Source organism: Chiloscyllium punctatum, chromosome 15, assembly GCF_047496795.1.
Source record: "Chiloscyllium punctatum isolate Juve2018m chromosome 15, sChiPun1.3, whole genome shotgun sequence".
NCBI classification, from domain to species: Eukaryota; Metazoa; Chordata; class Chondrichthyes; order Orectolobiformes; family Hemiscylliidae; genus Chiloscyllium; species Chiloscyllium punctatum.
In genome coordinates this window covers 92,872,102-92,884,255 of record NC_092753.1, presented here as the reverse complement: position 1 = coordinate 92,884,255, position 12,154 = coordinate 92,872,102, and the positions used below count along the sequence as shown (strand labels likewise).

General features: G+C 42.7%; 1 protein-coding gene across 1 annotated transcript in view; it reads right to left on the bottom strand.

Annotated features, from left to right (window-relative positions):
* The window catches only part of tmprss15 (transmembrane serine protease 15), a 107,167-nt gene that overhangs the window by 15,737 nt on the left and 79,276 nt on the right, over positions 1-12,154 (bottom strand). Inside the window, exons 19-22 of the mRNA XM_072585746.1 lie at positions 11,244-11,376; positions 4,533-4,628; positions 1,570-1,619; positions 114-288 (exon numbers count right to left, since the gene is read on the bottom strand). Of these exons, the coding sequence (XP_072441847.1) occupies positions 114-288; positions 1,570-1,619; positions 4,533-4,628; positions 11,244-11,376 (454 nt within the window). The remainder of the gene's footprint in view (positions 1-113; positions 289-1,569; positions 1,620-4,532; positions 4,629-11,243; positions 11,377-12,154) is intronic.

Sequence of the window (12,154 nt, the reverse complement as noted above, 5' to 3'; positions counted from 1 at the left end):
TGTAGTCACTTTTTACTGATATTGTCAATCAAGCCTTCATTCAATCAGAGTCCACGGATAGGACACAACGATGAAATTATAAATGAGGGGAAGGGGCTCATGGTGAGTGTTACCTATAAACACAGTGAGCTGCTGAAACGATCCACTGATCACTGAGTAGTGTGGCTCCACACATATGCCGAAAGCCAAAATGAAGAGAAATGATCCAGGGCCATGTGCCTTCTGCTGCATCCATACCACCTACTATCTTTCCAAGACCCTTTGGTTCGTGCAGACTCTTCCCACATGCTGAAAGGAAAGCAGCAGACAATCCTTAAACTGAGTGTGGTGTGCCAAAGTTCACAGATGACACTAAGAGGAGTGGTAGAGCAAAGTGGAGGGGGCACAGAGGAGGTTCACTAGGTTGGTTCTGGAGTTGAGAGGGTTGGCTTATGAGGAGAGACTGAGTCGACTGGGATTATATATTCATTGGAATTTAGAAGGGAGGGGTGATCTTATAGAAATACATAAAATTATGAAGGGAATAAATAAGATAGAAGCAGGGAAGTTGCTTCCACTGGTGGGTGAAACTAGAATGAGGGGCATAGTCTCAAAATAAGGGGGCACAGATTTAGGACGGAGTTGAGGAGGAACTTCTTCTCCCAAAAGGTTGTGAATGTGTGGAATTCCCTGCCCAGTGAAGGGCCTCGTTGAATGTTTTTAAGGCAAAGAAAGACAGATTTTTGAACAGTAAAGGAATTAAGGGTCATTGTAAGAGGGCGGGTAAGAGGGGCTGAGTCCCTGAAAAGATCAGCCATGATCTTATTGAATGGGGAGCAGGCTTGATGGGCCAGATGGCCTTCACCTGCTCTTAGTTCTTATGGCCTGATATCCTTGTGGACTTAGTGTCACAGCACCATAGAACAGTATAACCCAGATGGAGGCCATTCTGCTCACTCGACAATCCTATAAGAGAGCTCAGACAGGTGCAAATCCATTTCCCTTTCTTTGTTCCTGACCCTGCAAAATGTCTTCAATTCAAGCGTTTATTCCATTCCCTTTCACAAATTATTATTGAATCAACATCTCTTGCAGGCAGTGTAATCATAAGAAATTGCTTTGTAAAAAGAAAATTCAACCCATCTCTTACTTAGTTTTTTGGCCACTTATCTTAAATCATTCCCTTGCTGACTCTTCAAATGCTGAAACACATTTCCCTAATTGTTCCCAATCAAAGTGTCTCATAATTTTGAACACCTCCATTAAATCTATCTTTAGCTGCTCTACTGTAAGAAAAACTATTCCAGCTGCTTCAGTCTCTCTAGATAACTGAAGTTGCTCATCCTCAATACCATTGCAGTACATTTCCTCTGCATCTTCTCCAAAGCAGCTTGCTGGGGGTTCATTACTGTGCGAACTGGCTGTGTTAATACTGACATCAGTGGGACCCCTGCTGTGAAGAGAGTATCTATCAGTCACATTTTAACTGAATGTTAGTTTCAGTGCTTGAGGCAGGTTGTGAGCAGGGATGTGTTTGAAGCTGTTACACTTGCAGTTCACTTCTTGGAAGTTAATCTTCAGTTTACTTACGTTTCCTGTTGCAATTCAGATACACTACTTTGTTCTGATGACATGTCGCACTGGAAGGCAAAAAAAAGAGATGCAATGTAATTTTCACTCATGATGATGCTGGACTGACCTCCAGCAAGTTTCTCTAGCAGCAATTACAAATGTTGAGATCGCTCTCAAACCACACAGTCAATACAGTCAAGAGGCATAGAGATATGCAGCATGGAAACAGACCCTTCAGTCCAACTCGTCTATGCTGACCAGATATCCTAAATTAATTTAGCCCATAAGCCAGCACGTGGCCCATATCCCTCTAAATCCTTCCTATTCATATATCCATCCAGATGCCTTTTAAATGCTGTAATTTAAGCCTCTACCACTTCCTCTGGCAGCTCATTCCATACATGCACCAGCCTCTGAGTGAAAAGGTTGCCCCTTAGGTTCCTTTTAAATCTTTCCCCTCTCACCCAAAACCTATGCCCTCCAGTTCTGGACTCCCCCACTGCAGGGAAAAGACCTTGTCTATGTACCCTATCCATGCCCCTCATGATTTTATAAACCTCTGTAAGATCACCCCTCAGCCTCCAACACTCCAGGGAAAACAGTCCCTGCCTATTCAGCCTCTCCCTATAGCTCAAACCTTCCAATGTTAGCAACATCCTTGTAAATCTTTTCTGAGCCTTTTCAAGTTTCACAACATCCTTTCGATAGGGCACAAGAGAAACAATTAGTTGCATTCTGTTTACTCTTCCACTTTTCTTCTAAGAAATTATTGACCCACAATGTGGAATAAAGATATTTTGTGACATTTTTGAGATGATGAGGCATTTTGCTTTGACTCTGCAAATTCTCTCACTGAATGCCTCCACCTCTTCCCCTGAAAATCTCTGCCTCAAGCCCGCTTATTTAACCAGGCTCTTGGTCACCTTTCCTAATCTGTCCTTTAGTTTGGCAGCCATGGAGTCCAATTCATATTGCTGGTCACACGTTACAGCATTAAAAGACTTTGCATCTCTCATGGGAATGTTTGCAGTGTGGAAACCTTTCTTGGGAGCTTGCTGGGCAGGAAAATTATGCCTTCTTGCTGAGAATTTAACCTTAATTTGTATCTTTCTAATGTCAGACCATGAGCAGCATTAGTGCAAGAATTAATCACAGAATCACATAAGTCTTATAGCACAGAATGAGGACCATTGTGTTCCATTAGCTGTTAAAATGATCATCATGACCTAGTGCCAATCTCTTGCTTTTCTCCTCACACTGTTGCATATTATATTTATCCAAATGACGAGCCAATCCCTCTTGAATGACCATTGAAGCAGACTCTACCACACTTCTATACCCTAAGTACTTGCTATGTGAAAATGTTTTCTCCTCGCTTTGCTCTTACTTCTTTCGCAAATTACTTTAAATCTTTGTCGTCTCGCTTGTGTCCCTTTTACAGGGAGGGGCAGTTTCTCCTTATCTACTCTATCTAGTCTGCTTGCGATTTTGAAGTCTTCTGTCAGATCTCCAAGGTGAACAGTCCTAAATTCTTTAATTCTACCCTCATAACTGAAGTCCTTCATCCCTGGAACCACTGTTGCAAATTGCTTCTGCACTCTCCCCCTAATGCATTCACCTCCTTCATATCATGTGGCAGCCAGAATTGTACACAATGCTTCAGCTGAGGTCTAACAATTGCTTTTTACAAGTTCAACCCCGCCTCATTGCTCTTGTACTGCATGTCTCAATTAATAAAGCTGAGGACACTATGTTTTATTAACTGCTGTCTCTGCCAGGCCTGCACACCCAGGTCCCTCTGCTCCTGCACCCCCTTTCAAATTGTGCCCTCAATTTTATATTGTCTTTGAGTGTTCTTCTGACTAAAATACATCACCTCACACTTCTGTGCATTGAAGCTCATCTGCTATCTAAGCGCCCACTCCACCATGTTTGTTTGGAGATATACACAATCCTCCTCACAGTTTATAATTCTTCCAAATTTTGTGTTAGCTGCAAACTTTGAAATTGTCCCCTATAGACCTCAAGGGACAGTCTTCAGTAGCATCCAAACCCATTGTCTTTGCCACCCAGTAAGGTTGAGAGTAGTAAGTGAAGGAATCACCGTCACCCAAGATCCCCTCCGTGTAGTATTACCCAGACTTAGATGTATATCTGCCACTCTTTCATTTCCATTGTATCAACAAGAACTCCTTCACTGATAGTGTTGTGGAAACACCTTTCAACTCATGGACTGCAACGCTTCGAGAAGGAGGCCTGCATCACCATCTCACAAGCAACTTAGGATGGACAATTAGTGCTGACTTTTGTCACAAAGCTGGTTCTTTTTTCTAAAAGCTGTTCCTTTTCCTTGAGTTTTTTTCAGAAGGGTCATAAAACACTCCAGGCTCTGAAATGGTTGGGTTTGTTTCAGAGATGAAAGGCCTTTTTGTTTATACATAAACAGATGAGTCTTTAGGCCAAAGCTTTTATGTTTTTAAAAGTAACCTGTGTAAGTCAAGGGGGCATGGCCAGCTCTCTAGCTGAGCAGTTCAGTCCCAAACTAGTTGGGGAGTGCAGCAGTGGACTGTGTGGAAACAGGCTGCTAAACTATCTCTCCTTCTGCCCTTCTAACTTCGACCTGTAAGCCTTTGTTTCATTTTACTGTATTTAAGGGGGTTTGCTTACTGGGACTGTTGTGTATATTTGAAACAGCGTAATTAAGTCTAGTTTGGATAGACTGAGTTCTGTCGGGGGTCTTTATTCTGTTCTTTGTGTTCCATTGTGTAATTTTGTGAATAAAATTTTGTCTGATTTAAAACCTGATAGTCAACCTCGCTAACTTACTCTGGGTAATTTTCACTGTGCACTTACCAAAACAAATTGCAAAGTTATGGTCTGGGCTGCCTGCTTTAGAATGCTTTGAGTGGTCTGGCCTAGTTCATAACACCTCGGCAGCAATGCCCATGTCAGTTAAATGAAATGAAATGTGTTTTAAATACCTTGGTATGAAAACATAACTTCCATTCGAGTTCTTATCCAGTTTTACAGAGGGCTCGTTGCCATCAGCAGAAATTGATGATGTTTTGTTGATGTTTCTGTCAGTGAGAAAATAGGATGTTAAACACGCACCTTAGAAACACTTAAAGCATTCATATATTTCTACTAACTTCAAGCTTTCACCCAGCCCGCCCTGCATATTCCCCATGTGCTGACCTTCGCCATTGACCCAATACTTGCTCCCAAATGAAGATAAAGAAATGTGAAGTGACACAGTTTAAGTGAGCAAGTCTGTGCTAGTCCTCAAATAAGGAATTTATGTTTATTGAGAAATTTGCACACAGTCTCAGGATGTCCTAAATTGCTTTTAAAGTTAGTGTTTGTTTTGAAGTGCAGTCACCAATGTCACAGAAATGGCAAGTTGTGCATGGCAAATTTCCACTGTCAGAAGAGTATTGACTCACTGACCACTTCTGTTTGCGATATTGATCGAAGGAAGTGATATTCATCTAAGACACTTGGGAGAAAGCATCCCTCTTCTTCTTTGCAATGCTGCTAGAGGATGTTTTACATCCATCTCAGATGGCAGATGGAGCCCCAGCTGAATGCTTCACATGGGAACTGATACCTCTGGCAATACAACGGTCCTTAGTGATGCTGCTGTTTAATGTTCAAACCTCTGGAATGGGAGCTCCAGCAAACAACCTCTGAATCCCAAAGTAACCATTTTAAGGGCCTGGCGTTTTCTGTTCATTTTTTTAATAAAACGTTTTTAGCGCTAAGAATCAGGGCAATTGCCTTCATTCCCAACATGAGCTTCCATCAGAGCTTAAAAATGTGTTGCTGGAAAAGCGCTGCAGGTCAGGCAGCATCAAAGGAGAAGGAGAATCGACGTTTTGGGCATAAGCCCTTCTTCAGGATGAGCTTCCATCATCAAACACTTGAGCAGAAAAAAAACTGTTAATGTACTGTAAAGAAAATATTGCAAGAACACAAGTGAGCAGTTAAAAGACAGTTAATGAAACTTACATAATTATTATAATAAAAACATAACAGGAGATGAAAGTAGAAAGTTGCTTTTCTAAGCATGGATCAGTTGCTGCTAAGTGACAATTCTAATGGTGCTGCCTTCAGTTAATCCCACTGAATGAAACACTCAGGAGATATGATAGAGACTGAAGAAGTCAGTTAAGTTAGCAAAAGCTAATTTTCAGTAGCAAGTAGCAATCAAGATGTTACAGGATGCTAATCTTCATTGGAAGATGTATTGAAGAGAAATCACATGGAGATTTATGAGCAGTAGATAAAAGTTTGTCTGGATCTCAAATAAAATTATGCCAGGGATTCCATCCCAATTCACCACCACCATCTCACCAGGAATGCAATGCAAACACAGCTTTTGCTTCTGTAAGTGAGGCAACTCTTGAGAAGTTGTAATAACAATGATTGAATGCAGATATTCAGAGATCTTATTGCAAACTTCTCGAGCAGGTGTGACTAGAAGCTACGCCTTCTGGCCCAGAGATGAGAACATTACCATTACCCCACACAAGCCCTAAGAGGCAATTCTTGGAGATATTTTCCATTCAGAGATGTTACAGTGTACTTCTGGAAGAATTGAATAATTTCAAATAATTGAAGTTGAACAGCCTCAATAATTGAATAGACAACTGCCAATGGGGTAATTATCACTTGAGGTCAGGCAGCATCCGAGGAGCAGGAAAATTGACGTTTTGGGCAAAAGCCCTTCCTGATGAAAGGCTTTTGCCTGAAACGTCGATTTTCCTGCTCCTCAGATGCTGCCTGACCTGCTGTGCTTTTCCAGCACCACTCTAATCTAAACTCTGGTTTCCAGCATCTGCAATCCTCACTTTTGCCTAATTATCACTTTGTTCAAAAAGGACATTTAACTAATGAAAAGATACAGTGAGAAAAAAAATCAGTATTGTTGCACCTGAAAGGAGCAAGAAGCTTGGATGAAGTCACAAAGTCTGGAGAACTTTCAGAGAGTTCGCGTAGCCTAGTTTGTAAGTCAGGTAAACACATTGGATTTTTGAACTTGGTAAGATGGAATTTGAGTAGGAGAAAGTGAGGACTGCAGATGCTGGAGATCAGAGTTGAAAAATGTATTGCTGGAAAAGCGCAGCAGGTCAGGCAGCATCCAAGGAGCAGGAGAATCGACGTTTCAGGCATAAGCCCTTCTTCAGGAATGAGGAAGGTGTGCCAAGCAGGCTAAGATAAAAGGTAGGGAGGAGGGACTTGGAGGAAGGGCGTTGGGAATGCGATAGGTGGAAGGACGTTAAGGTGACGGTGATAGGCCGGAGAGGGGGTGGGGGCGGAGAGGTCGGTAAGAAGATTGCAGGTCAAGAAGGCCTTGCTGAATCTGAGGGTTGGGACTGAGATAAGGTGGGGGGAGGGTAAATGAGGAAGCTGGAGAAATCTGCATTCATCCCTTGTGGTTGGAGGGTTCCTAGATGGAAGGTGTTGTGTTGCCATGGTCTGGCGATGGAGGAGGCCAAGGACCTGCATGTCCTTGGCGGAGTGGGAGGGGGAGTTAAAGTGTTCAGCCACGGGGCGGTTGGGTTGGTTGGTGCGGGTGTCCCAAAGGTGTTCTCTGAAACGTTCCGCAAGTAGGTGGCCTGTCTCCCCAATGTAGAGGAGGCCACATCGGGTGCAGCGGATGCAGTAAATGATGTGTGTGGAGGTGCAGGTGAATTTGTGATGGTTATGGAAGGATCCCTTGAGGCCTTGGAGGGAAGTGAGGGGGGAGGTGTGGGCGTAAGTTTTGCATTTCTTGCGGTTGCAGGGGAAGGTGCCGGGAGTGGAGGTTGGGTTGGTGGGGGTGTGTGAACCTGACGAGGGAGTCGCAGAGGGAATGGTCTCTCTGGAATGCTGGTAGGGGAGTGGAGAGAAATATATCCCTGGTGGTGGGGTCTGTTTGGAGGTGGCGAAAATGACGGAGGATGATACGATGTAGGTTGGTGGGGTGGTAGGTGAGGACCAGTGGGGTTCTATTCTGGTGGCGATTGGAAGGGTGGGGTTCAAGGGAGGAGGAGCGGGAAGTGGAGGAGATGCGGTGGAGAGCATCGTCAACCATGCCTGAGGGGAAATTGCGGTCTTTGAAGAAGGAGGCCATCTGGGTTGTTAGGCATTGGAATTGGTCCTCCTGGGAGCAGATGGAATTTGACACATGCTTTAGAAGCAAGAGGCCATTGCTCCCTAACTCCTGCTTTGCAAACCCTTTCAGCAAAATGTGTGAGCTGAAAACCCACCAAAGGTCACCATTCCCATTTGTGAAGGCGACATGGTGAAGATCTTTTGGAATCTACCCCATCATCTGAAGCAAAGAAATTCAACCAGGAAGACACCTCAGTGTCAAATGCTTGTGTGCAGAAAAACTTTTGAATAATAACACCATTGGGACAATTCAAGACTAACCTTTCTACATGATATTAAGTATTGCTTGGCCAAATTACTTTGATGTAAACTCTGCAGAATTTTTAGTCTTTTTGTTTCTCCACAGATGTGTGTGTGTGTGTGTGTGTGTGTGTGTTTAATTTGGAAAAACGTTGATATATGTAGTTTCAAGGAGGTGAGAGTTTCTTCGGAATTGTAGAAAGTGGTTTCTAGGTTTCAATCTCATTAAATGGTGGCACAAGTTTGTAGGGATGAATAATCTACTCCTGTTCCTAATTCATATGTTGGTACATTTTCATATATTGGCTTAATCTAAACTTTCAATAATCTTTGCATCTTTGATGCGGAGGTGCCAGTGTTAGACTGGGGTGAATCAAGTTGAAAATCACACAATACCAGGTTATAGTCCAACAGGTTTATTTGAAACTGTAAGCTTTTTAGAGCACTGGTCCCCCAACAGGTAACTAGTGGCTCCAAAAGCATGTACTTTGCATCTTTGTTTGAGCCAGTTGGTGACTAAAGAAAGTTGACTTATTTTGTACCGGTCATCATCCCAAAACTTGTACAACTGACCATATCACCAAACTGATTAATTTAATATTGGTTGTGACCAGTGGAGAAATAGGATCAGACAAGGAAACAGTGCACCCCTCAGACATATCAACAGCAAGTTAAAATATTCATAAGATGTATGAAATGGGCTTTTAGATGACAGGTTTAGTTTTGAGTGATACAAAATACATTGCAGAAGCTATACAAGCCTAATAGTCAGAACTATAGATGCCAAAATAATTTAGTGCAATGCTCAAACACCTCAACGCAGGGAGTTATGAGAACAATGCAGTTACAAATTATTGCTGATCTTGCCCACCTCATGATGATTGATGTATTTTCTTTATTCTCTCACAGCTGTCAGCATCTCTGGGTCAGCATTTATTGCCCATCCTTTGTGCACAGAGGGCAGTTAAGAGTTAGCCACATTGTTGTGGATCTGGGGGCACATGTAGACTGATCAGGTAAGGATGGCAGATTTCCTTCCCTAAACTAGATGCGTTTTCCCACAGAATGGATTCACGATCATTATTAGACTCCCAATTCCCGGCTTCTTTAGGAACTTAAATCCCACAATCTGTCATAGCAAGATTTGAACCAGGGTTCCCAGAGCATGAGGTAGATTTCCGGATTAATGGTCTAATGATTAAATACTGCTAGGCCATTGCCTGCTCCTGTGATGTTGATTATAAATTACTGTCTGTTATAAAAGACACATTGAAGTCACTCAGAATGATTGCCTGCTTGGCATTTGGAATGTTCATCACTTTGCCATCTAGAATGTTATGGGAATGGTCTTTGTCAAAGATGCCACAATAAAATGCTGATGGGTATTAGGAATGTATTTAGATGGGACGGAATCATGGACGTGGCAGTCGTCCTGCATGTTAAGGTGAAATCACTATAGTCCTACCAGTTCGTAGGGCTGCTCACTCATTGGAGAGAGATGACTGGTGGTGGTTTAACATGAGAGTCACCACATCACAGGCAAGGGGAAGGATTGAGAAGGAAAGCCAGTTTGGGAATTGAACCTGCGCTGTCAGCATTCCTCTGTCTTGCACACCAGCTATCCAGCTAACTGACCCCTCCAACACTTGGTTTGTGTTCATCAAACAATAGCATTTTTGGTGACTCAGCCAAGTTTTCAGGATGGAAAGTGATTGTTACCAAAGAGCTTCTGCATGGTGTGGTAGCTGGAGCAATGATCAGTGAAGATCCGACAGTCCCACAGCAAGAGTGCTGTGACATGAAGGCCTAAACATTGGTTCTCAGACCTGGGAGTCACTGGCAGATGAAGAAAGAGAGAAATGGTGATCCCCCTACTGTAGGTTCGTGGCCTGCCCATGGGCAATGCAGCTGGATACAGGTATCAATGTTGAACACACAACCACAATGTTCTTTGGTGGCTCCACATGCAACATGTACAATGGCAGAACTTGCCTTTCAGGTATTACCTGCCATGGTCATCACAAATGCACAACAAGTAAAGACTTTCCATTGAAATGGATTGTTTGCTGCATATTCATCATCACTAGCAGTTGGAAGGTTGTCAACAGGCAGTACAAGGAAGTTGAATAGTAGTCTAATAGAACCTGTCCCTTCACTAAGTCAAAACTCTCATGGATATCTTTACATCCTAACAATGTACAAGTCTGGTCAGCTTAGGCTTCATGAAGCAAACATAGTTGTATTAATTGTATGTGGCTTAATGTATTACTGTTGAATGATAGTGTTACTGGCTGGGCTTGAATGAAATAGAACATTATCGTGGCCAGGCTAACAAGTCTTTGGTGTAATGGTGACCCACGGAAATCCAATCCCAGTGAACATGATTGAATGGGACAAAGTGTGAAATAATTGGTGAAAAATTAATGATGTCCAATGAAAGCAAAATTAGGCAAGGAGTATAATAGGGAGGCTGTAGTATGGTAATAAAAAACATCAGGTTAATGAGCTGTGACTGCAGTTTCAAATCCACCATGGCAGATGGTGTGATTTGAATCGAGTATAAAAGCTGTTAAAGATTATGATGGCTGGATGATTCCAAGTCTCCAGTTCCATCTGTTCTTCTCAGAGTACATTTCTTGCCCATCACTGATTGGCTTGCTGGGGCAGTTAAGACTGACCCACATTGATAAGGTTGGTATCACATTTAGGCCAAACAGGGTAATGGTAGCAAGCTTCCATCTCTAAAGTTCAGTAATGAGTCAGACTTTCCAAAAGAAGGTGGCTCAGTGGTTAGCACTGCTGCCTCACAGCACCAGGGACCCGGGTTTGATTCTAGCCTCTGGTGACCATCTGCGTGGAGTTTGAACGTTCTCCCTGAGTCTGCGTGTGTTTCCTCCGGGTGCTCCAGTTTCCTCCCACAATCCAAAATAAGTTAGGTGGATTGACCATGCTAAATTGCCCATAGTGTCCAGGGATGAGTAGGTTAGGTGCATGAGTCAGGGGTAAATGTAGGGGAATGGGTCTGGGTGGGATACTCTTCGGAGGGTCGGTTTGGACTTGTTGGCCGAAGGGCCTGTTTCTACATGGTAGGGATTCTAAAAACAGTAATTGATAATTAGCCATCATGGACTGCATTTATTAATTGAACTGAAGTTTCATCAGTTGCTCTAATACGATGTGAGCCAATGTCCCCATTACCTCTGAGTTATTAGTTCAGTGACATAAGCACAACACCACCATCACACCCAATGATATAACACAATTAAAGTATCAATAAAGAAGGAAAAATCCCTTACCTAAAGCCCAACTCCACACATAAGGCATTTGATATGTTCTCTGACCAATTGTCTACACATATTGAGTACCATTCGGTCTTCAAATTGAACTGCACCAACCCATCACTGCTACGAGATCCATTCAATAGGCGCACTGGGGATTTGACCAGAAAATGACAACTTTCAAAACAATGATTGAGAAGAATGGATGCCCTTTACAAGGACTTCTGGAGAATCATTCACTTGAAGGACTGCTCCTATTGAGCAATAGTGCAATAGGGCTTTACCATAGGAGTTCCTCAGGATGGTGACCAGAGCCCAACAATCTTTAGCTATGACCTCCCTCTATCACAACATCAGAAGTGGAGATGTTTGCAAGTAATTGCAAAGTGTTTAACTCACAACATCCCAGGTACTGAAGCTATCCATATCTGCACAGAGCAAGACAAGTACAGTGTTCACGCGTGGGCTAATAGCTGGTACACACATTCACATCATGCAGTTACCAATTAGTTAGCATCTGCAACATCTTCCCTTAATAGTCAATGGCATTACAATTGTCAAATCTCCCACCTTCAATGTCCTGGGGAAACGGTTAACCAGGAATTTAATTACATGACCTTCTAGAAAATATTTAGGGGTAGATAATAAACATTGGCTTTTATCAGAGATTCTTGCATCTCATGAAGGAGAAATAAGACACTTTCCCATCTTAGCCTCCTAATGGCTAACTTCAACCATCAATTTACTACCCTTCCATACGGGGTAATAGTATGACTTCCAATCAATCTTATAAGCCAAAGTAAGGTTAATTGCATCCAAATTATACATACCTCCAGGATGCAAACATCCAGGAAAAGTAGCTCCTATGTTGTGTAAAACATGCTCGGGTATTGAGCAGAACATTTTACATCTGCACAAGAATCAAAGAC